This window comes from Triticum urartu, chromosome 6A, assembly GCF_056163025.1.
Source record: "Triticum urartu cultivar PI428250 chromosome 6A, HENAU_Tu73, whole genome shotgun sequence".
NCBI classification, from domain to species: Eukaryota; Viridiplantae; Streptophyta; class Magnoliopsida; order Poales; family Poaceae; genus Triticum; species Triticum urartu.
In genome coordinates this window covers 217,577,642-217,603,807 of record NC_141878.1, presented here as the reverse complement: position 1 = coordinate 217,603,807, position 26,166 = coordinate 217,577,642, and the positions used below count along the sequence as shown (strand labels likewise).

Below are 26,166 nucleotides of genomic sequence, written 5' to 3'. Positions count from 1 at the left end.
CCAAATAGTATCAATTTTCTACAGTGCTTTCCTATGCCCAAATAACCATCCTCCACCAAATTTCAGCTCAATCCATTCATTATTTTGAGCCCAGCTTCAACATTCATATTTTTGTCCAGTGTGGTACTTTGCAAAGCAAGTACCACCTAGGCTCCTCCTTTTGAGCTGAAAATTTGTGAAGACAGTCTTCGTAGTAGGTGATCATCCTGAGCCAAAACACACGCGAATTGGCCATGTGCATTTCTTGTACCGCTAATCAAACACTTGGCTGCTAATTCATATTTGAGCATAGTTTGGTCTCCTCGTGAGAAACTTCTAGTGTAATTTTATTCCTAGCACCTACCAGGGGAGTGCCCAACGCACTAGACATGCCTAGGCCACCCAAAACGCATGTTAATGCCACAGTCACGCGGTGACCACGCGGCAGGCATGCGACTTTACGCGCTTTGGAGTTGGGGCCCTCGGCTACCTTCCAAACCTTGATGTATCGCCACCAAACCATGTATTTTTGATTAAATAGATACTTATGTAACTATAAATGATTTTTGGAAAAAATAAAGAGCAAACTATAAGGCATCTGCAGTTCAAATTTGACCCGCTTCCTGTTGAATCGGCAGAAATTTGTCTTTTTCACCAGAGGTCGATCAAGGCTTTTGACACCCAACCATTTTGTCAAGTGTGCATTAAATATGTCCTAGTATTTTAGAAAATTGATTTGATCCATTTTTGCAACAAATATATGGTAGGTCCTTCACAAAAAAACTCAATTCAGGCACTCGGAAAATGGAAAATGAATTTTCCGTGCAAAGAAAATGAAAACTCCCTTAGGCAACATTGTTTGGAATTCCAAGATGCACCCTTGTGCACAATATGAGATCATGTGAACAAACTATGCCATGAATGTGGCCATAAGATTGATCATTTGGCTTGAAAGCCCTGAATCTTCACGCATGATAGCTCATTTATTAGAACACGTTTTTAAATTAATTGCCGTATTACAAGTTTATTATTTTTCCTAGAAACTTGGTCACATATAATGACACAATGTGAAGGTTTTCCATTTTTTGATTTTTTTGAATTTTTTATGCCCGTTTCGAAATGTGGTCAAAACGGCAGGCTTGACCGTTCCTAGCTAGTGGTTGAATCTTGGAAAACTTTTGATGTTTCTCAGATTAAATATATAATTATGTACCTAGAAATAATTTTGGAAAAAATAAAGAGCAAACTATGAGGCAGCCGCAGTTCAAATTTGACCCGCTTCCTACTGAATCGGCAGAAATTTGTCTTTTTCACCAGAGGTGGATCAAGGCTTTTGACACCCAACCATTTGGTCAATTGTGCATTAAACATGGCATAGTATTTCATAAAGTTGATTTGGTCCATTTTTGCAACAAATATATGGTAGGTCCTTCACAAAAAAACTCAATTCAGGCACTCGGAAAATTGAAAATGAATTTCCTGTGCAAAGAAAATGAAAACTCCCGTAGGCAACATTGTTTGGAATTCCAAGATGCATCCTTGTGCACAATATGAGATCATTTGAACAAACTATGCCATGAATGTGGCCATAAGATTGATCATTTGATTTGAAAGCCATGAATCTTCACAAATGATAGCTCATTTCTGAGAACACTTTTCTAAAGTAATTGTCGTATTACAAGTTTATTATTTTTCCTGGAAACTTGGTCACATATAATGACAGAATGCGAAGTTTTTCCAATTTTTTGATTTTTTTTGAATTTTTTATGTCCGTTTCAAAATGCGGTCAAAACGGCAGGCTTGACTGTTCCTAGCTAGTGGTTGAATCTTGGAAAACTTTTGACTTTTTTGATGTTTTAGTACTTAGAAACTATTTTAAACCATAAATTTTCTGAACCAATCAGGGCTCTTCCCACGGATCACCCCCCTTAGCCAATCTGAACCGTCCATTCTAGTTGATCTGAACCGTCCACCTCTCTACAGCCCAATCCAAACCCTAAGAAGCCTGCGCCCGCCTCTCTCTCCCCCTCTCCGTCGCCTCTCTCTTTCCCCTTCTCCCCGAGCCAGATCCAACCTAAGTGCCAGTGCTCTGCAGTCCTCCGTCGCCGCCCCGTCCCCCGTCGCAGCTTCTCGTGGGAGCCTCGCCGGTGCGCTGCGCCGCCCAGAGCCCCATCTCGCAGCCGCTTGGCCGGCGCGCCCACCGCATCCCCGCTCCTCCGCCCCGACGCCGACTCTGAAGACGGCGACAACGGATCCCCTCTGTCCCCCTCCCTAGCTCCCGCCCCCACGAGCTCCCCCGGCGTCGACAAGGCGGCGAAGGCGCCCGCCGATACCTTCGGATCCCTCTGGCCGCTCGCGCCCTTGCTCCCTCTCCGCCTGCGGGGTCGCGCCCCTCGCGCTGCTCCCCGATGACGTGGGCAGGCGCGCGGGCCTCGACCGCGGGGCTCGTCCAAGTGGTGCGACCGGTGGTGGCGGCACCAACGTTGTTGCGAGGGGGCCAGAGGAGGCATCTTCCTGGCCATTGCCTACTTCGACCACTTCTTCCTGGTAATCAATCACCGCACCACTGCTGTAAAACAAATTTAGCCTCTCCGCTTCTTAGGAACAGGAGGATGATGTGGTTGTGCGCATGCAGAGGATGGCCATGCTGTGGGTGGCGCGGCTCCTTTCCGTGGCCTGCGTCTTTGTGGCAGCGAAGATGGAGTACTGCACGCCGGCACTGTCGAAATTCGACGCCAGCGGCAGCTACAAGTTCTGCTCCGCCTCCATCCGCCGGATGGAGCTGCCTGTGCTGTCAACCTTTGGCTGGCACATGGCCGCCGTTACGCCCTTCCATTACCTCCCCTGCTTCTCTTCCCGGTTTGACCGGCACGACAGCTGCGGCGGCTGTGGGCATGACCCCGCCTGCGTGGCCCTCAAGTCCATCGGCTTCATCTTTGCCACAACCGAAGGTTCATCTTCGTCCTGCACACCTTCTTAACTGAATATGGATCTTTCTTGCATTTTGTCTGACTGATATGTGTTGTGTTCATGCAGCCGATAGTGTGCTGGATTACATGCCATCTACTATGGCTGCAGCTGCAATCCTACCTGCATCCTATGGAGCTCTAATGACCAAAGAAGCACTAGAGTCCATGAAACTCTGTTTTTAGACTACTAGGCATGACTGCTTCTTCTTGGCCATGTCCAGTTAAAATCCATGACAACAAGCTAGCTAGCTAGCAACCATGTCACTGACAATGTCCATATATATATATATATCCTTCTCCATTGTAGATCCATTGTATTTGCATGCTGCTATATTATGTCAAGTTGAGTGAAGCGAACATATCCTCGTGTGTGTGTGTTATCATCTCCTAATGCTCCTACCAACTTTCTGACTGTGGCAAATGATTTGACTCCTCTCACTTGGCCTAGGAGCAACACCACTACTGATGAGAGAAGATCCTTTCCCTCAATAGACTAGCATCATTCCATTCTTACTCTGTAGTAGAATTGGTAGTGATAGAGTGGGTGAATCTATGTGATGTAGAGATACACTAAGATCATGCAAAAATATATATTAGTTCTGCTAATGCTTACCAGTGAATTCAAGTATGCTTATTTGAAGGTCCAACACTTGTGCATACTGATTTGTGTCCTTTTGAGTGAATTGTGTTTTCAGACTGCAATTATGTGATGTTGGTGAAGTGTTTTCTGAGTGAACTAGGAATGTTAGAAGGATATGATGTGGTTGTATCAGTTTCAGCATGATGATTCTCATCAACTTGCACCTGGTCATAGTCCAATAAATGCATGGCAGTGTTTTGTTCAATTATATTATATAAGAGTGACTCGTGTAGTATAAATTGTCATGGTCAAGTAGCTTCATACAGCTACATGCCATTATCTCATAAGAGTGACTCGTGTAGTATGAATTGACAGTGTGATCTAAGTATCATGTGTGTAATTGTGTATGCTTATATGATTTCTGGCACATTTCCTGTACCTACAATACAAATTTGTGAGCATAGCTTCTGTTGTCAATGCAAAAAATTGTTCCTTGTAATGTACATACTCATACTACATCTTTTGGATTGTTCATTTTTGTTTGGTTTTAGGTGATGGACTCATTTCCGGTGGTGGTTCTGCTTGGGTTTTCCTGATGTTGTTTCGCGTTGGGTTCTGATTCGCTTTGCTCCTATTGTTTCTGTGGTGATGCAGACTTGTGGTGAAGAAGAGAAAGGCCGAGAAACACAACAACAAGCCCAAGCGCCGTCTTAGTCCTCATGTGAGCCAGAGATTTGATTTGTTGTTGTGGTTCGATTCACGTTGTTTCTATGGCGTGGTGACGCGTCCTGACCGGGGCCCATTTTGGTTCTATTTTTGGAGGGACAGATTCAGGAAGGACTCCAACATCAAGCAGGTCTCCATGGTAAGCATCTCGGTTCCCTTTGCTCCCGCCCCTATCTCCTTGTTCTTATTCGAACTCGTGTTGTGATAGTTTTTCTTGCAAATCCCGTGTCCTGATTTGTGTTTAAATCGCAGGTTTGCAAGGTTGATGGTGAGAAGTGGAAGTATCTTTTGTGATGTTGTAAGTTACCCGCTCCCCCATTCCCTCTCTGTTACCGCTCTATTCAGTGTTGGCCTCTTCCACCTGATCTCAGTGTTTGCTCGGTGATGCGATGAAATTTTGGCAGACTTTGTGTTGGTTTCCATGTTTCTGTGTCGCTGCACCGCGTCATTTGGGTATTGTTGGTCAGTGATATTTAGAATTTAGTTGCTATGCAATTGTTGATCTACTCCTATTTTTAATTTGGTTGTTCAAATTTATGGCTTCTTGTGTTCAAATGTGTAGCCTTGTAACCTTGTAGCCTTGCTAGAATCTATATAGTATGCTCATCGATTCAAACTGCCGCTTGAATGTTACTTTCCAAATCCACCATGCCATTTCACACGATTTATTCAACAATTCTTCTTCTGTTAATATTTAATCCTGTAATCTGTCGCCTTGCACCACACTAACATTTGCTCCATGATTCCCTATCTGCTCAACATGTTGATATGTTTTGAACATCTGAATTTTGTGTGTCTAGGGGGACTTGTGATGCAGCACGCCAAGCAACAACAAGGGGAGGGCGTCTCTGAAATGTCGCCGCTGGTGGTGATGGATGGTTGCTGCTGGTGGTGGTAGTACCTCCTTGTCTTTCAGGCGGCTGTTGCTGCTGTTGGTAGAAATGGTAGCTACTTGGTAGCTACGTGGATGCTTGAATGTACATGTTTGCTGTTAGTACGTGTTTTAGCTCCTTGGTAGTACTTCCTATGCTTGAATGTACCTTGAGTGTACCTATTGTTGTACACGTGGCTGTTTAAGGAATCTTTTTGTGTTGAAAGAAATAAAATTGTCACCCGTGGCTGTTTAAGATACATGCTTGTTTGAATTCCCTCTATTTCACTGTCGCTGGAACAATTTTGTTATGGAGGCCCAAAATTGAAATAGACTATAAAAAGTTTGAGGCCCAAAAAAGAAATGAACTGTAGAAGGCCGTGTCCTAGAAAATAAAAGGCCAAATTCTTGGTCTCGGCCCATGTAGGTGACACAAATTGCTAGAAAAATAATAATTAATGGGCTTGGCCCATATAGACACTGAACTGGACCGGGCTCATTCTAAGTAATGACCTTTTCAATTGGTCGCAATTTTGCCACGTCAGATTGCCACGTCAGATCCGACGTGGCCTGGGCAGACAGCCAGTGACCAAAACAAAAGGTCATGGGTTCAACGACCTTCTGTTTTGGTCGTAAACGTCTACGACCTTCTCACAGAGAAGGTCGCTAATTTCAGTTTATGACCGCCAGCTTTTGACCTTCTGTTTTTGGTCACAAAAAGGTCGCAAATGAAAAACTATGACCTTTCAGTGGCCAATAGCGAGGGTCACAAGTTGACATATTTCTTGTAGTGTCTACCCACCCACACATCCTGTTATTTTCCGGCGACGTCAGCCTCACCCCGCAGCCGACCAGCCAGTGCTCATACTCCCCTTAGTGTGGGCATCCATTGCGGTGGCTTCACCGGCTCCGGGTCGTTCCCTTCCTAGGCCTCGCCCTCATCCACCGTGTTTGTGCTCTCAGCGTGGCGAGGTTAACATACAACAGCCATCGGAAGAGGCTGATAGTAGGGGCCCACACAAGGAAATGCCTCCTTATTACACGCAAAATAATGATTCGTCCACCTGACAGCCGGGACCCACTGGAAGGGCCTATGTATTTCACGAAAAAACATTCCCTCTGCTGACAGGTCGGACCGACCAGCTATATCTTCGCACGCAAGGAAGTGCCTCCTTATTACGCACAAAAAAATGTATACTCCCCCTACTAGCTAGGACCCACCATAGTGGGAGGCTGACTTGTGGGCCTACTAAGATGACGAGGATGGAGGGCTTTGTCAACTTAGTCAATATGAACGATTCTAGCTCCAGTGACCGTACGATGTCCATCCAACGGCCGTAGTGCTTCTTCAACCTCTGGTCTTCTTGCTCCAACTGTCCAAACAAGCGTCGGCCATGCCACCTACTCCTGTCTCCCGTGTCCGGTTGTGCTATCACTGCTGGCCATGCCATCCCTCTATACTCACGCACACCTCCTGTTATTCTCTGGCGACGGCATCCTCACACCGCAGCCGAAGCAGTCAACCCACGTACCCCCCTCTGCGTGGGCATCCACTGCCGCGTTTTTCCTGGCTCCGCGTCATCCCCTTCCTAGGCCTCGCTGTCATCCACTACCCAAGTGCTCTCGGCGCGGCGTGGTCAACGTGATCAAGGAACGACTTCCATCAGAAGAGCACTGTACGTGGAGAGGCTGACAGCTGGGTCCATGGCAGCAGCAAGGAAGTGCCTCCTTATTACGCAGAAAATAATTATTCCTCCACCTGACAGCAGGGACCCACTGGACGGGCCATCGTATTTCGTGAAAAAAACATTTCCCCCCTGACTGCTGGGACCCACCAGCTACATCTTCGCACGGAAGGAAGTGCCTGATAGTTAGGACCCACTTCATCGAAGCGTGCGTAGCGTTGTCATTCTGGTTGTGAACGTGTACGTACATAATGGTTGATGTAGAGGCGCACACGTGTCGTAGTAGAGGCGCGCACATAGCATGTACACGTACGTATAGCCAGGGTGCAAGAAAGTAAATACGGCCACATACATACATACAGGCGGGGTCTCGAATGCCTACTCGCGCATACGTACGGCCAGGGCTCGTGTACATGGCTGGGTCGGAACGGAGAAACCGCGTCATCGTCATGTTCATGGGGAGGCAACGGAATGCGTCATGTTCATCGGAAGGCAACGGAACGCGTGCTGTTCATCGGGAGCCAACTGGCTTGGACGGAACAGCCGATGGAAACGAGGCCTGGCATACCGCAGAATGGAGGAAACGGCCTTGTGTTCGACCGGCCACGGTCTAAACGGGATCCTGTTCATCGAGAGGGGTCTGACGTACCACAAAATGGTGGAAACAGGGTCCTGTTGATCGGGAGGGGTGTGGCGTACCGCAAAATGGAGGAAACGGATTTGTGTTGGAGCGCTAAGGTCGAAACGGGGGTCCTGTTCATCGGGAGGGGTGTGGCGTACCGCAAAACGGGACTCCACGAGATACTGTTCATATCTACCGTCGACTGCCTCCACGGGCTGCTGTTCATCCACCATCGACCTCCTCCAGCCTCCACCTACGACTGTTCATCCATGGGCTCCTGTTCATCTAGCCTCCACCATGCGCTCCTCCACCGGCTACTGTTCAACCAGCCCTCTCCACGGGGTCCTATTCAACCACCCCTCCACGGGCTACTGTTCATCCAGCCCTCCACCGACTGCTGTTCAACTAGCCCTCCATGGGGTCCTGTTCATCCAGCCCTCCACAGGGTCTTGTTCATCCACCGGCTCAATCGATCGGGGTAGTGTTCATCCAGCGGCAACGGCCTCTACTACCACGGGGTCCTGTTCATCCAACCCCCACCAGGAACTATTCATCCAAACCCCCCAACAACACTCACTGTTCATCCAGAGGCAACATCAACCGGCTTCAGTTAGCAGCAGTAGCGAATGAATCACTCAGGTTTAGTTAGGGGAACGCCTCGCTCATGTTCAGTTAGAGCCCAACGCCTCGCACCCATGCGCGTACATGTATGAGAGAAATGTGCATCGCTCGGCCCCTAACCACCCGTCGTAACCGGGAACTCCCCGATATTTTCCTCGCCCTCGCTTCTACCATGGTTTTTTCCGTCATGGACAGCCCAAAGAATGTCATGCAGCTGTGTCTCCAGCCTGCCTAGGACGAAAAGCCCATTTTTGTCATAGAAGTAGGATCCCACCACATCTATGATGATACCGGGTTTTGTCACAATTATCATCATAGAAGTGTCATAAGCATGATAGAAAAAAATTCGTTCGTCCCAAAATGTCATGGATGTGTCTTTTTTTGTAGTGCCCTCCCTCAAACACACACGCACGCACACACACACACAAACACACACACACACACACACACTTTCAGTCAGCGGGAGAGGGAATCTTACCAAGATGTATCATAAAACAGACCAAGAAGAATCCACCTTGGTCGTACAACCTCGCTCTTGTTGTTGGTCAAAGTGATGGACGCCCACGCAACCCTAGAGATGGGCTAGCTCGCCAATAATCATGCAAGTAGCTAGTGCCCGAAGACAACCACTGCCTGCATGTGGCCCAAACATATGTACGGATCGGTGTTGATGTTTGAATACTCAGTGAAACAAAACTTTGATGTGGCACCGTGCTTTGGAACCAGAAATCCCCACACGGAGCGAGGGTTAGTGGACGACGCGTTGTATATATGTATGTCACACCACACTTCAAGCTGTTGACGGGGATTCATGCATGCATATCTATGTATGCGCTCAAACTTAGGTCTGGAATCTCACCATGACCTACTACGATAACACAAACCAAAGAAGAAGAATCCACCATGGTAGCCTATCTCGTTGTCAGTCAAAGTGATCATGGATGTCCACGCGGGCCCATGAATATATAGGCTTGCCACCGAGAACCACGTGAGGGAGAGTACCTTTCGAAGACAACCACTGCATGCATATGTATGTATGGAGGTGATGCGTGCATGTTTGAATACCATGCACAACATTGATGTGGCGCGTTGCGACGAAAATCATACAGTCCCCACACAGAGCAAGATGGATCATGACGTGTCGTGGTGCGCTGCCCCTCCCCCCGCTGCCCACTTCGACTCGGTGGGAGGGATTCAGGCATACACATGCATGTGCTCAAACTATATCATGTCATCCCAGAGCATGACCTATATATCGTAATATAAATCAAAAAATAATCCCCTCCTAAGTCAAATTAACCTCTCTCGTTGTCAATCAAATTAAGTAGTGATGGACCAAGCGGGCCCCTAGATGGAAAGCATTGATACCGTTGATAATCGCGTGAGTGGGTGCCAGAGGACAACTGATGACCCACAAGTATAGGGGATCAATCGTAGTCCTTTCGATAAGTAAGAGTGTCGAACCCAAAGAGGAGCATAAGGAAATGACAAGTGGTCTTCAGCAAGGTAATGCCTGCAAGCACTGAAATTATAAGTAACGAGTAGTTTGATAGCAAGATAATTTGTAACGAGTAAGTAATGGTAATAGTAACAAAAGGGCAGCAAGGTAGCCCAATCCTTTTGAGGAATGTTCTCTTATGATAAGCAAAGCGTTCTTGAGGGCACACTGGAATTTCATCTAGTCACTTTCATCATGTTGGTTTGATTTGTGTTCACTACTTTGATAATTTGATATGTGGGTGGACCGATGCTTAGGTGCTGTTCTTATTTGAACAAACCTCCTACTTATGATTAACCCCCTCGCAAGCATGCGCAACTACGAGAAAAGTATTAAGAATAAATTCTAACCATAGCATTAAACTGTTGGTCCAATCAGTCCCTTACGGAATGGCGCATAAACTAGGGTTTAAGCTTCTGTCACTCTTGCAACCCATCATCTAATAACTACTCCACAATGCATTCCCTTAGGCCCAAATATGGTGAAGTGTCATGTAGTCGACATTCACATGACACCGCTAAGGGAATCACAACGTACATATTATCAAAATATCGAACACATATCAAGTTCACATGATTACTTGCAACATGATTTCTCCCGTGACCTCAAGAACAAAAGTAACTACTCACAAGTGATAAACATGTTCATGATCAGAGGGGTATTAAATAGCATAATGGATCCGAACATATAATCTTCTACCAAATAAACCATATAGTGGTCAACTACAAGGTGTAATCAACACTACTAGTCACCCACAGGTACCAATCTGAGGTTCTGGTACAAATATTGAACACAATAGATGAACTAGGGTTTGAGAGGAGATGGTGCCGGTGAAGATGTTGATGGAGATTGCCCTCCCCAAGATGGGAGAGTTGTTGGTGATGATGATGATGATGATTTCCACCTCCGGGAGGCAAGTTCCCTCGGCGGAATCGCTCCGCCTGAGGGCAGAAGTGCTCCTTCCCAAGTTCCGCCTCGAGACGGCGATGCTCCACCCGAAAGCCCTATCCCTATTTTTTCTAGGTCAAAATGACTTATATACCAGAAGATGGGCACTGAAGGTGGGCTGGGCTGAGCACAACCCACCAGGGTGCGCCTGGGGGGGCCTGGCGCGCCTTGGTGTCTTGTGCTCACCAGGTGGCCCCCTCCGGTAGTTATTTGCGCCAGTATTTTTCATATATTCCATAAAAATTCCTCGTGAAGTTTTAGCTCATTTGGAGTTGTGTAGAATAGGCTAGCCCAGGTGGGTTGTGCCTACCTGGTGACCCCCCTCTAATACTTATTAGCTCCAATATTCCTCATATATTCCATAAAAAATCTCCGTGAAATTTCAACTTGTTTGGAGTTGTGCAGAATAGGTGGCCTGACGTAGCTTTTCTAGGTCCAGATTTCCAGCTGTCGGAATTCTCCCTCTTTGTATGAACCTTGCATATTATGAGAGAAAAGGCATTATAATTACTCCAAAAAGCATTATTATGCATAAAAACATTATAAATAAAAGTAGGTAAACATGATGCAAAATGGACGTATCAACTCCCCCAAGCTTGTCCTCAAGCGAAAACCGAAATTGAAAGATGCCTGCTTTCAACTTCTCTGCCGCTTCGGTTGGACGCCCTGTTCGTGCTCACAAACCAAAACCCATGATCGTTGAGTCTGAAGTCAGACGCAATGCCATGCTTTCTACCTTGTGTGATGGATTTATGCACTGCTCTCTGGCCAAGCCTGCATCTCTGAGGAAACTAGCAGCAAAATCCCATAAGAAGCGCAAGGTTTCAGCAAAAGATCATCAGCCATGGAATGGCCATCATTCTGTAGAGCAAGCTACTGTCCCACCTTGGGCACCTAGGCTACATGTCATTGGAGTGGGAGGTGGGAACGTGTGGGTCTTCACCTTGGAATTGCACCTGAGAAGCTGACTAAGGAGAAGCTTGAGGCTTCTTCATGCAAGCCTTCCTCTGCTTCTTCTAGTTCTGATGATAGTTAAATATTTGCCTTGGTGGGGTTTCTGGTTAACCCTTGTTAAAACCATCTATCTTTTTTTATGTTTTGTACTGTCTGAACTTTATTGCTATTATTTGGCTGATCTGGCACTATCACTATGTGGTCGTCTTTTGATGTTTGCTTTACTTTGGTCTGTAATGAATCAGTACAACTTTAGAGACTGGAAAGTGTTGTGCTGGAATGTTCGTGGACTGAATTCGGAAAGTGCTTGTTCTCTTGTTTGTTTACAAGAAACTAAATGTGAGATCATTGATCATCATTTTATTCTTAAGTGTGGCCCGCGACGTTTCTGTCAATTTGTACATGTGCCATCTTCTGGAGCTTTGGGTGGGATGTTGGTGGTATGGAATTCAACTATGTTTGATGGCAAGCTAATTCAGTCTACTAGTTTTGGAATTATAGTGGAGTTGAAATCCACTCATAACTCTCAAACATGGACAATGGTTACTGTCTATGGGCCCTGTCAAAATCCAACTAGGGCAGATTTTGTTAATTGGTTGCATGATTTAAGTATTTCTGATTATGCTAATTGGCTGTTGCTGGGTGACTTTGACTTCTTGTGCTTGATGGAAAAGAGGAAAAAACCTGGTGGGGACATCAATGACATGTTTCTTTTCAATGAAGTTATTGGGCACCTAGGCTTAATTGAACTTCCACTTAAGGGAAGAAAATTTACATGGTCAAATATGCAAAATGCTCGTTTGCTTGAACAAATTGATTGGTTCTTCACAACTCCGACCTAGACTTGTTCTTATCCAAACACTATGGTTTTGCCACTAGCCAGAACTTCTTAAGATCATGTGCCCTGTGTGGTACAAATCAAAACTTCTATTCCTAAGGCCAAGGTTTTTCGTTTTGAGAATTATTGGACTAATTTACCTGGCTTTATGGATTGTGTCAGAGATTCTTGGAACATGCCTATTCATAGAACATCTTTTGTTGCATTTATCTTTGCAAAATTTAAAGCTCTTCGACAAGACCTTAAACACTGGCACATTGGTCTTTCTAAGGTGAAAGCTCTGATTTCTAATTGCAATAAGGTCATCTTCCTCTTGGGTGAATTGGAGGAGTCTAAGCCTTTGTCTGGGCCAGAGGCAATTTTCACAAGAATAGTTAAGCTACATCTGGAGGAAATTCTCAAGTTACAATTTATCTACTGGAAACAGAGATGTACCATCAGGAGCATTAAAGGTGGAGAGGAAAACACTAGGTTTTTCATGCTATGGCTACTGAGCGTTACAGGAGCAACTCTATCTCCAGCATAGCTTTAGATGATGGGCAAGTGACCTCTGATCATGCCACAATTGCTGGGCTTTTTTGCAAGAATTTAAATATAGGATGGGTTGTGCTAATGATACTCATATGGGTTTTGACATGCCAAATATTATCAGAAAGGTTGAGGGCCTTGATGATTTGACTAAACCTTTTTCTCAAGAGGAAATTAACAATGTTATTAAAGACATGCCTCCAGACAGAGCTCCTAGGCCTGATGGTTTCACTGGTCTCTTTCTCAAAAAGTGCTGGAATATCATTAAGGATGATTTTATTTAATTGGTAAAGGTGTTTTCTTACGGGCATCTTGACCCTGAGTGCATCAATACTTCTCTCATAACTCTGATTCCAAAGAAGCTCACACATGAGGTTTCAATGACTACAGGCCAATTTCTTTACAAACATCTGCTTGAAATTCCTCACTAAGCTACTTGCAAATAGACTTCAGAATGTGATTCTTTCTTGCATTCATAATAACCAGTATGGGTTTATTAAATCTATGTGTATTCAGGACTGCTTAGCTTGGTGTTTTGATTATATACATCAATTTCAGGCATCAAAAAACCAATCGTCCTCCTGAAGTTGGATTTTACTAAGGCTTTTTATACTCTTGAGCATGATGCCATTCTCAGGATTTTGAGGTACAAGGGTTTTAATGATAAATGGATTTTGTGGATGCAATCCCTTCTGTCATCTGGTTCTTCCTCTTTGCTCCTTAATGGTGTACCTGGACATCATTTTAAATGTAAGAGGGGAGTTAGGCCAGGTGATCCAATGTCACCTCTGCTATTTGTGCTTCTACTGATCTTCTTCAGTCTGTGGTAAATGATATGTGCTCTAAAGGAATCTTAACTCTTCCAATCCAAACTCATAGTCAGGACATGATTACCCATAGCGCATTATGCTGATGATACACTAATTGTGTTGCCTGCTTCTGATCACCAGCTCCTTGCTCTTAAAGACATGCTTGATGTTTTTGCTTCTTCAACTGGGCCGTCTTTGAATTTTGCAAAATCTTTAATGGTGCCTATGAATATGACCAGTGATGAAGCTAATAGGCTAGCTACAATTCTGGGATGCAAATTGGGGGTCATGCCTTTCACATACTTGGGTCTTCCCATGGGAACTACCAGACCCTCAATTCAGGATGTGATGCCCCTTGTGCATAGAATTCAAAGGAGATTATCTACCACTTCTTGTTTTCTGAATCAAGGGAGCAGATTACAATTGCTTCAGTCTGTTTTAACCTCCATGCCCATATATTTTCTCTACACACTTGTCATTCCTCCTGGAATTTTGAAGCAAATTGAAAGGATTCAAAGACAATGTCATCGGAGAGGAAATTCTGATACCCCAAGACAATCTTTGGCTGCTTGGGATTTGGTATGCTTGCCTAAAAATAAGGGAGGTCTTGGGGTGCTCAACTTAAGAGTGCAGAATGAGGCTCTGCTTATGAAATTCTTGCACAAGTTCTGAAATCACCATGACATTCCTTGGGCTAATCTAATTTGGGACTCATATTATGATAGGGATGTCCCTCATACTGCCAGTTTATGTGGGTCCTTTTGGTGGCGTGATGTGTTTAAATTAGCACACAAATATTGCCAGTTGGACTCTCATAAGTTGGGTGATGGTAGGTCTATTTTGTTCTAGACTGATAGTTGGGTTGTTGAGCTTAAGGGTTCCTCCATCAGTAAAAAGTTTCCCACACTTTTTTCATTTTTTATTGATGGACGACTTTCAGTGTTTGATGTCCTTTCCCAGGAGCTCCTCTCATTTTTGCACTTACCTTTATCCACCCAAGTATTTAATGAGCTGGAATGTCTGCAACAAATGATGAATGCATATGCTTGCTCTGAGGATCATGACACATGGATATGGACTTTCAATAAGGGGTGCTTCAGACCAAAATCCTTTTATGTGCATGTGCACCAAAATATTGTTGTTGATCCTATTTTCCATCGGATTTGGAAATCCTCTTGCACCCTGAAAATTAAAATGTTTGGGTGACTGCTGTTAAGGGACATTTTGAATACTAGAGATATGCTACAGAGGAGGCATTGGCATGTGGAGGATCATTCTTGTGTGCTATGCCCATTTCTCATTCATGAGGATGTTGCCCATTTGTTTTTCTCATGCAACTTCAGTGGCACAGTATGGCATTATTTATGGATTAACTGGGATCCTCAGCCTGGGATGACTACTTATCAAATGGCAGCAAAGGCTAGGAAAGACTTTGGGCATAATTTCTTCACTGAAGTGGTTTTTACAACTGCTTGGAATATCTGGATTCTAAGGAATGGCAATGTTTTTAGGAATGAAAGGCCTACATTCAGAGCTTGGAGACACAATTTTATTCATGACATAACTTTGCTCTCTCAGAGGATAAAATGTAAATTCAAGGATAGTCTTCTGACTTGGATTTATCACCTCCCTTAGTTAACTTCTTTTGTTGCCCTGTTTGGGTTGTAAGTAAGTTTTTCTCTTTTCTTTTGTAAAGGACTTGTACAGTACTTTTGTTTCCTTTAGTTTATTTGAATAAAGAGCTGTGAGGCTATTGCCTTGAAGTACATAGTCAAAAAAACATGTCCACATGCTTAGAGAGAGAGAGGTGTTAATAAAAACAAAATACGGACATAAAAGCATCATGTATATTATTATAATAGCAACAAACTTTAACATAAAACTTTTATCATAGACTTCTCATGAATAAGTAACAATTCATCACAACATCGAAGTATAAAGCATAAACTCTATTGGAAACCAACAAACTATGTTCTTAGTCAACTTTGCAATTACAATTCATCATCTTTTGAGGAAGGGCCACGTATCAGAGCCTTTAGGCAGTCCACATACTCAACCATCATATAGTCTTCTCTGATTGCTAACACTCATTGAATACACATGAGAAAAACATTTCAACTGGAATAGAAAGATAGGGGCTTATAATTTCGCTTCCCAACGTATTCACCTCAAGGGTGATGTCAACAATAATAACTCATGCTACCCATATCCAACTGGATATATGTGCCTAGATCTTTCCTCACCACATGATGCTTGCCAAAAGAGAAAAATAAAAAGGAATAGAGAGAAAAACTTTGACTCTTACATGAAAGTAAATACATAAAAGTAAAAGATGGGCCCTTCGCAGAGGGAAGCAGAGGTTGGCATGCGCTTTTTGTTTGTATTCTCAAACCCTTAGTGCAACATAACGTCACGTTATATTGCCCATTATGATAGAAACCTTTATTATGCAGTCTGTCGCTTTTATTCTTTGCCATCACAAGTTCGTACAATGCTCAATTTTCTCTTTCACTAAATGATCTAACACTTTTAGAAGCAATTTTTATTGCCTTATTGCACCGATGACAACTTACTTGAAGGATCTTACTCAATCCTTAGGTAGGTATGGTGGAGTCTTGAAAATAAGATTTGGGTTTAAGGGTTTTGGATGCACAAGTAGTATCTATACTTGGTGCAGAATTTTTGGCTAGCAAAGATGGGGGGCAAGCACCAAATGTTGAAGGATCTATGACAATATAACTTCTACGTGAATATGAAAAAACATAAATCATTATGTTGTCTTCCTTGTCCAGCGTCGACAATTTTGGCATATAATATTTTGACGGGGGCTCACAATCACAAAAGATTTCCAAGATAGTGTATTTACAGGTGAATCTTCTCTTCCCTTATTAATTCTTTCATGAATTGCATCATTGACCAATGCTATGTTTGTCAATCTCCAATAAAATTTTCTACTTATACTTTTCCTTATGTGATGTCATTACCCACCGTAAGATTAGCATATGATCTTTTTCATTTATTTCCTTTCTTTTTTTGAAACATGAAAGTAAAGAAAGCAAAAGTCAAACTATACTTTATTATATATTTCGCACACGATTACAAAGGTAGATCACGAAGCAAACTCTCGAAAAGAAAGGATCAAACTAAACTTTTATTCATCTAAAGCAAAAGATAACTATGGATCGAACTAAGGTAAATAAATGCAAAATATAGTGGAGGTGATACGATACCGGGCACCTCCCCCAAGCTTGGCGCAAGCCCAGGGGAGTGCCTATACCCAATACTCAATTTTCTTTTGGTGATGAAGAAGGAGGTGGTGGTGATGATGTAGAGGGTTTGTCTTTCTTCCTTAGCTTACGCTTGAGGAAGGAATTCTCCTCCTTCAATTCACCTATCTCCTGCTAAAGCTCCATTACCTTTTTGCATCAATCTTGCTTGTTTTCCTGCAAAAGACGAAAGGGGATAAACTGGATCTTAGGCTTTTTTGTTCTTTTGGGGAGACTCGACTCCTTAAATTCAACGTGCATCTCCTCTGGTTGAGGAAATGGGGCTTCATACTCGTCTGAGCTCGTCTCCTCCTCCCTTTTAGGATCATAGTCCTCTTCTTCCTCCAAAGTCCAGCTATAGTGCTCCACATCCCCCATAAACCTTAGGGTTTGCGATATAATCAGCAACATAGCTCTCACCCTCCGAGTCTTGGGATGACATATTTACAGATCTGTTTGGAAAACGGCGAGAAAAGAAAACAGAAGATTTCTCCGCGAGAAGGAGGTCAATTGGTTCGGGGGGTATATAAAGATTTTTTATCTTGGGAAACAACCGAACGGAAGAAAAACATAGCCCAAAAGGTACCCGAGGTAGGCACAACCCACCTGGGCGCGCCTGTTGTCCTGTGCCCACCAGGGGTGCCTTCCTGGTTGTTTCTTATTTTCCTAATTTTTGTTATATTCCAAAACAGATAGAAAATATTTTTTAAATTTTTCGGAGTCCGTTTACTTACCGTATCACATACTTCCTTTTTTCACGATTCTAGAGTGTTCCAGAAAGTTTCTTTTATGTGTTCTTCCGGTGTCATAGTTTGGATAATATTGCTTTCAACATTAATGGGCGTACCTTCGGGTTAGTACCTTCGGCATTATTTATTTTGATAGCTCCAGATCGATAAACCTGCTCGATAACATAGGGTCCTTCCCATTTGGAGAGGAGTTTTCCTGCAAAGAATATGAAATGACAGTTGTACAAAAGAACATATTCTCCAACTTTGAACTCACGCTTTTGGATTCTTTTATCATGCCATCTTTTAACTTTTTCGTTAGATAACTTGGCATTTTCATAAGCTTGGGTTCTCCATTCATCTAATGAGCTAATATCAAATAATCTCTTCTCACCAGCAAGTTTGAAATCATAGGTTATTTCTTTAATTGCCCAATAAGCTTTATGTTCTAACTCAAGAGGCAAATGACAAGCTTTTCCATAAAACATTTTATAAGGAGACATACCCATAGGATTTTTATATGATGTTCCATAAACCCAAAGTGCATCATCTAATTTCTTAGACTAATTCTTCTGGTACCTATTGACAGTCTTTTGTAAAATTAATTTTATTTCTCTATTGCTAAGTTCAACTTGACCACTAGACTTGGGATGATAGGGTGATGCAATTCTATGGTTAACATCATACTTGGCAAGCATTTTGCAGAAAGCACCATGAATAAAGTGTTAACCACCATCAGTCCTTAAATATCTAGGGACTCCAAAACTTGGGAAAATAACCTCTTTAAGCATTTTAATAGAGGTGTTGTGATCAACACTACTAGTTGGAATAGCTTCTACCCACTTAGTAACATAATCATCAGAATCCAAAATATGAGTATACCCATTAGAGGAAGGAAAAGGCCCCATGTAATCAAATCCCCAAACATCAAATGGTTCAACAAGTGAATAATTCATAGGCATTTCTTGACGCTTACCAATATTACCTATTCTTTGACATTCATCACAAGATAATACGAACTTACGAGCATCCTTGAAGAGAGTAGGCCAATAAAACCTAGATTGCAATACCTTGTGAGCAGTTCTGTCTCCCGCATGATGTCCCCCATAAGCTTCGGAGTGACATTTTCGTAGGATTTTTTCCTGTTCATGCTTTGGTACACAACGTCTAATAATACCTTCTACTCCTTTATAAAGATGTGGGTCATCCCAAAAGTAATGTCTTAAATCATAAAAGAATTTTTTTTCTTTTGGTGGTATGTAAAGCTAGGGGATATGTATTTAGCAACAATATAATTAGCATAATCAGCATACCAAGGTGTACTATTAGAAACATTTATTGCAGCTAACTGCTCATCAGGAAAGCTATCATTAATAGGTTGTGGGTCATCAAGAATATTTTCAAGCCTAGACAAGTTATCAGCCATGGGGTTCTCCGCTCCTTTTCTATGAGTGATATGCAAATGAAATTCTTGTAGCAAGAGAGCCCATCGAATAAGCCTAGGTTTGGCATCTTTATTTTCCATAAGATATTTAATAGCAGCATTATCAGTGTGAATAATTATTTTTGAATCTAAAATATAGGATATAAATTTATCACAAGCAAACACCACAGCTAGAAATTCTTTTTCAGTAGTAGCATAATTTCTTTGTGCAATGTCTAGAGTTTTACTTGCATAGTGAATAACATTCAGTTTCTTATCAACTCTTTGTCCTAGAACTACACCAACAGCATAATCACTAACATCATACATAATTTCAAAAGGCAAGTTCCAATCAGGTGGTTGAACTGTAACATCCCAAAATTCTAAATTTTGGAATGTTATAATAAATAGATAGATTTCATTGACTGTTTGATTGATTGACTGAAAGTGAGTGAAATTCGAAACTTTTTGAAAGTTAAATGAGAGGCAATAAAAGGACTTTCCCAAACTTTCATTTTTGCATTTATGCTCTCCGTGAATTCAAATACTTTTTCATCACGAAACACTGGAGATAAGATGACATAACTTCTTCCATTATTTCAATGACAAGGGGTGTTGAAAATATTTGAATTTCATTTGGAAAATATTTCCAATTCAGAAACTTTAAGCTACTCAATGATTTTCACGAGAGGAGATAAAATGACTTCTTCAAATTATGAAATATGAGTTGGGAGTTTCAAGGGTCAAATTCAAAGTCCTTTTGAAATTATTTTCAATTTGGAATTGTTTGAGTTTTATTCAAATTATTTTTCTCCAAAAATAAAATATATGGAAAATAGGCTAACATGATTCCCTACATTAGAAAATTGGAGAAAAATTAATTTGAAATCATTTTGGTATTTTTAAAATGATTTTTGTTGGATTTTAATAGACCAGTAGCACTCTTTGTTTTATCTGAATTTGTATGAATTTTATTTGACTCTAGAAAAATGTCCATGTTGTTGGAAATCTTTTTCTGAAAATTGTAATATATATATATGCCTATATATTTTTTTCTTTTAATTTGTTTTTATTATTTTAATTGTCTGAAAAATGCTTTTTTTTGAAAAAATTCTCCTCACCGACTGGGCCGGCCCAGCGCCCGAGCCAGGCCGTGGCCCAACGGCCGATACCGCTCATCCCCGAGCTCCGCTCGGTTTCCAGCCGCGCTACGGCACGCCACCGCGCCGACCTCGGCGTCCGTGCCGAGGCCGGACTTTCCCTGCCCCCTCACGCAAGGCGCTGCACCCGAGGGCCCTTTAAAAAGGAGCCGGACCCCCCTCTCTCTCTCCCCGCACCTGCCCCGCCGCCTCTCCCGCTCGCAGCCGCCGGCGCACTTCACCGCCTAGCCCCGTGCCGCCACAGCCGCGCCTCGCCTAGCCCCGCGCCGCTCCCCGCCGACGCCGCACCGCTCGCCGGAGGCCATGCCCCGCCGGAGCCGATCCAAGCCGCCGCCGCCCCAACTCACCGACTCGCCGGCGCCCGACCACGATCCAATCGCCGGTTTTCTTCCGGTTCGGTAAAACCGCCCCGGTCCAGACAGGTTTTATTTTAAAGGTTCGGTTTTGGTTTAAAAAAACCCCGTTTTTTATTTAGTTCAGTTATGTAGTGAACGTTTTCTATTTAGGTAGTTATAGTGAACAGATTTGTCAGATAGCGTTCGGCAGCGAACATTCGTACGGTAAAGTTTTTCTTTTTCTTTTTAATTTTTCGCCAGGAACCTATCTGTGATTGTTTTTCTTACAGATTAGTCCCTCAGTTTCAAACTACCACAACGTTTTGCTCGTTAGTCCAAATCCAACGAAAGCAACGCCCACTTCTTCATTACGATCTCCTCTATCCGGTGATCCAACCCAAACATGTTTTTTTAAAATTTTAAAATTTGAATTAGATCAGACTTAGATTCAAACTTCGTTTGATCATAACTTGAGTTTCGTAGCTCCGTTTTAGTTGATTCTTTTTGCAAATTGAAGCTCCTTACCTAAACTTTTTGATAAGGCCAAATTCACATAATTTTGGTACTGTTAGAAATTGTTTTATGTTGCGAGAGTTATTTTCTTAGTTTTGAAGTTTTCCGAATCGTCTTCTTCGATCTTTCTGATATTTTGAGTGATTGCTTATGTGTGGTTACAATTGCTTGCTTACGATAGATGGACCAGAGTGTGACGAGTAGAACTATCAAGAGTTTTGAATGCGCATCATCTTCATCAACATTGCAGGCAGGTTCACACTTTGATCATATTCCTTTTATACCCAGTTTTTATGCATTAGTTTCAACCTCAAACATTGCATGGTTAGGATGAGATTTTAACATGTGGGTATTGGGAAGTAGTTGATGAGGTAGGAACCTATTGCCCTGCATTCAAACCTTGGGAGTTACTATAACGTTATGCTTATATTGCCATGCTATGCTCGTAGACGTGGATTGGGTTTGAGAGTATTTCATGACAGATGTGAGGTTGTTAATTAATGGTTCACTTAAGGTGGCAACTTTAACACACATATGGGTGGATTGAGGCACCTGGGTATTCCAGCGATTGCCTGCCTAGGCACCTGGGTATTCCAGGATTGCCTGTTTCTTTATGGACCACCACCCAGGCTCAAAGGGATCATGAGATTATTCATGCTAGAAACTTCCGTGTGCAGCCACAAGCTACTATGGGCTCTAGCATAGTTGATTAAGTCGTGCGAACTCTTACAGTGGTAGACTAGCAGATGTAGGGGAAAGTAGGTGTAACGGTCTACCCGATCATAAGGTACTAGCGCTTCTAAAAGACTATGTCTCGGTCATCCGTTTCTCAAACACCATGTAGTGCGAGAATCCCAACGGAGGAGATCGAGTCTTGTGGGGAAAAGTGCGCAAACATCTGCAGAGTGTATAAACTAATCATGATTAGTCGTGTTCCCGGTTATGGACGTCTTGAGTATCTAGTACTTGGATTATCATGTGAATCTCAACATGTTACTTTAAATTAAGTTCGTTGGGTTTAATGATGTTACTTAATTGGGATTGAGAATGCTGTCAACCATTCTCAATGTTCAACAACCACTATGATAGTTAAATAAAATTTATTCCTTTGCAGTAGGGAAAAATTGGCTTTTCGCAAAAACCTTATAACCATAGAGCTTTTCCACCAGCCATATATGCATGTAGTGATAGCCATTGTTCATCATTTCTCTCTATGGTGTGAATTTGCCAGTACATTGAATGTCCTGACCCTTTGTGGCTGCAACGTCTCATGTTGCAGGATATCTTACGACGAGTAAGTGATACGTTAGGGTTACAATTTTCTACACTCAACTTTGCCCGTTGTTGTTGATGGGAATCCACAACCTTGTTACTTTCGCTATTTTGGATTGAGGTAATAGTATCTTACGTTACTTATACATGTGATTTACCTATGTTATAAATCCTCGAGTACTGTGTGTGTCAGTATACCGATCCAGGGATGACACTTAAGCACAGAGACTTGATCCATTCGGGTCGGGTCGCTACAAGATGGTATCAGAGCACATGTTAACTTAGGACGTGACCCCTAGAAACTGGCAAGCCTATAGGAAAGATTTGTCTCTAAAACTTTCTTTTCAAAAAGATCTTTTACCTCTCTTCTCTTCTGAGCTTATTCAAATATCCCCTTTTAGTGAGGCCATACCCCCTTTTCTCTTTTGACCACACGAAGATTCGACTAATGAGACCACTCCAAGATGTACAAGATATCAGACAACCGAGACCATTCGGAATGAAGAGGATTTTACCATATATTATAATAATGGAAACTACAACGGTTGAAGACTCCGAAGACTAGGAGAATTTGAAGACTCTGAAGAATTTTCTAGATTTGTATTACCTAGGAAGGCACCCCTTATGGAACTTGGCAGACTAAGGAAGCCGTCAATACCTGAGATCAAGGTGTATCGGAGAAAGACCGAGCATGGAGAGTTAAAAACCTCAAAGTTTTGTCAAGAAAACCCTAAGGCAGGAGATATCAACTATGGAAGATAGCTCATGGCAATGACAAGGGCAGAAACACGGTTATCCATGATGTCATCGCCATTGATATATGGTCACCGAGCTGAGCTAAGCATGCATTTCTTCGGAAGGATTAGATGGTAGAAGGCTGACGTAGCAGCTATCAGCAAAAGATGAAGTTTTAACCTTAGCTGGTGTATCACCAGGATCTGGAGTGTTACATCAAGAAGTTAAGATGGAGCTACAAGAAGCCGTATTTTGACAAGGAGCATTTCGTGAAGAACTTAGGTCCCAGAAGTTGAAGTAGCCAAGCTGGAGGAGCTACAACCTCGAGATACCGGAGATTTGTCAGGAACTGAAGGATAGTACGACCATGGCTCATGCCAAGGATGTTGAAACCCAGAAGTTTGGAATGCAACTCCAGAATATTCATGGATGTCACCAGAGACTTTGCTACAGCAGAGATGAGCTGGCAAAAGGACTTGAGAAAGACAAGTATGACCAGAAGAAGCCATTGGAGGCATGAACAAGACTTGAAGAGTTATACGACCTTGAAGATTTATTGACCTTTAGAAGACCAAACCCCTTTCATATGCCTACGTTAGATGCGATGATTGTGAGCTGTCATTTGTTTGATGTTTTCCGACAGCCACAATAAAATCTGTCTTTTCAAAACTTTTGTTTGTATTGTGTGTATCCCTCTCTATCTCTCTTATCTCACCCCAAACCCATGGACCCAATAGAGGATGAATGAAGATGAGCTTATATTTTCTAGACCGATGAGTCAATTGGAGATGGACCAATGGATTCAGAACATGGAGGATCACATGACGAATAACCCTATAGTCGGATAGGATATGACCCAGCATGCTCTTCAGTGCTTTGAAAGAGGTGCTGCTACTTGGTGGGGGATGTACCAAACCATCAATGGATGGCAAGGAGTAACCACTTGGAAAGAATTTAAGTTGACTCTGCCAAAGTCTCAGCTTGTGTTTCAGAAGTTGAAGCCTTATGGAAAGGATATGAAGAAACCTTGTGCATGCAAGATTTGTGCGGAAATAGGACACACCCATAAAGAACACAAGGATGAATGCCCTAATTTTGAAGGAAGTCACCCAGTTGAAGAATGCTCAACTAGGCAGATTACTTGTTTCTTGTGTGAAGGGACTACCCACTATCCTGCTCAGTGTCACATTTACCCCATGGTACAATGAACCATCCAGCAGAAGAAAGAAGTAATGAAAGGAGCCCTCATGGAAATTTTAGAAGAAGCAGTGATGAAGGAAGAGATGGAGGACACACCTAAAGAAGACCCGAGTAAACCCTGCACTAAGTCTTGCTATTCATGTGGAGCAGGACACATCTCCCAAAATTGTTTGAATGGGGATCTAGTAGAATTCCCGATAGAGGAAGTAGAATATGACCCACAGGAAATAGAAGCCCTGATTGGAATGGAAAAGTCCAGGAAGAGAAACCGATTGGAGCCCAGGAAGGACCTGAGTCATATCACCTGTTATAGGTGCAAGGAGTCAGGGCACTACCTCAACACTTTCCCAAAAAGGAAACCTCGAGACTTGTCAGAAGTAATATGTTTTAGTTGTAATGGAGCACCAGTACAAGATGAACCCCCCTTTAGCAACGCATCAATGTGTTGTCGTAGGCCCATATAAGCGTTGCTAACGTATATACCAACGGATTGTTATGCGTTGTCGTTGGTGGCTTTGCAAAGGTCTACAACAACGTATATACATGCGTTGGTAAACAACCTGAATAAGTGTTGCAAAATTGCAACGTATAAAGTTATAGCGTAACAACACTTCATATGCGTTGGTCGCAACCCTGCACAAAATGATTTCAAATGGACATACACGGTGATTACAATGCCTAGAGGCTGTCCTTCGCATGAAAAATTAATGGTATTTCGTATAGTCATATAGAGAACCACAATATAACAAACAGAAAGGCTCATTTATTAAATTGATTGCTGCATTAGAAAGAACACGAGCCAAAGATTACAAGATGTGGAGCTATCTTGTAGCAGCAGCCAATTCTCGACCTTGCAATCAACATCTTACTTATTCTATTTAATATATACTGTTTGAAGCATTGATCTGGCAAAAAACATCTAAAACATTATGTGCAACTATCTAGTAGCAGCTTCATTCTCGACCTTGCAATCAGCATCTGAGCCATGCATATCAGTTTATCTACAACATGAAAGAAATGAGATAAGTAACTTAAATTACAAATAATCAAATTGCTACATCAGTAAAATTTGGAGGAGCAACATACAAAGGTGAAGGCCATGCATAAATAATCCCGCTACATCTATTGAACCGCATGTTCTAAACCATCATCATTTTTCCACCTTGTATATTGAATGGATGACGCAATACTATGTGCATTGTGTTATTACTGCAAAAAGAAAAACTAACATAAACCGAGAAGATAGATTGATCATTACACACATTTATAGCCTATTAAAATATACAGCTATATTATTTGCTGAGTTGCAAACACAAGAACCATTAAGGAGAAAAATAATTGGCATTAAAAAATTTAAGAATTAATGATGCACTGACTCTTACCCATTTTTAGATACACTATATATTCGGAAACAATGGACAAGAAAGGATGATGGATGTATAAATTGTACATTTAGCAGTAGTAATAGGAAGATATACAAAAAAGAAATAGTAGGGCAAAATATTTTGTGAAACTGTATGGGAAATGTGTGCGCACATTATGTTAGTCTATCACTAAATATCATAAGTTTAAGTTGTAGTATATTATCATACGAGAAAGTCAAAAAAAGGAAGAATTTCAAAAGCTAGAGCAAAATATATTACATGTTCATACGCTAAAAATCTTACCATCTTATACTTTTACAAGAGTGCAACTTAGCTATCATTATGTTGTCCACAGATAAAAAAGTTAGGGTACCCCCAGAAGTGTTCTCTTGTACAAATAAGGACAAAAAAGAATTTGCAATATTGAGCTATTAATAATCCAATTTCCTTTGAACCATGGAAGAATCGTTGATGCAATATAGAGCTAACAATTACGAATTACCTCATAGCAAAACTAGCTTGCTACGTACTAGTAGTTAGCT

The 26,166-nt window shown here is 42.3% G+C and overlaps 1 protein-coding gene across 1 annotated transcript; it reads left to right on the top strand.

Moving 5' to 3' along the window:
* Positions 1–2,623: 2,623 nt before the first annotated feature.
* Positions 2,624–5,152, top strand: LOC125516697 (cyclin-D5-2-like). The gene is made up of 5 exons (XM_048682042.2): positions 2,624–2,930; positions 3,016–3,109; positions 4,183–4,393; positions 4,507–4,522; positions 5,055–5,152. The coding sequence occupies exons 1-5, from the start codon at positions 2,624–2,626 to the stop codon at positions 5,150–5,152; spliced, it is 726 nt and encodes a 241-aa protein (XP_048537999.2).
* Positions 5,153–26,166: the final 21,014 nt, after the last annotated feature.

Bases quoted from the DNA above. Each gene is read 5' to 3' on its own strand.
- LOC125516697 (XM_048682042.2), top strand. From the start codon at position 2,624: ATGCTGTGGGTGGCGCGGCTCCTTTCCGTGGCCTGCGTCTTTGTGGCA. The intron at 2,931-3,015 runs GTTCATCTTCGT...GTGTTCATGCAG, and splicing joins CATCTTTGCCACAACCGAAG to CCGATAGTGTGCTGGATTAC. The intron at 3,110-4,182 runs GTCCATGAAACT...GTGGTGATGCAG, and splicing joins ATGACCAAAGAAGCACTAGA to ACTTGTGGTGAAGAAGAGAA.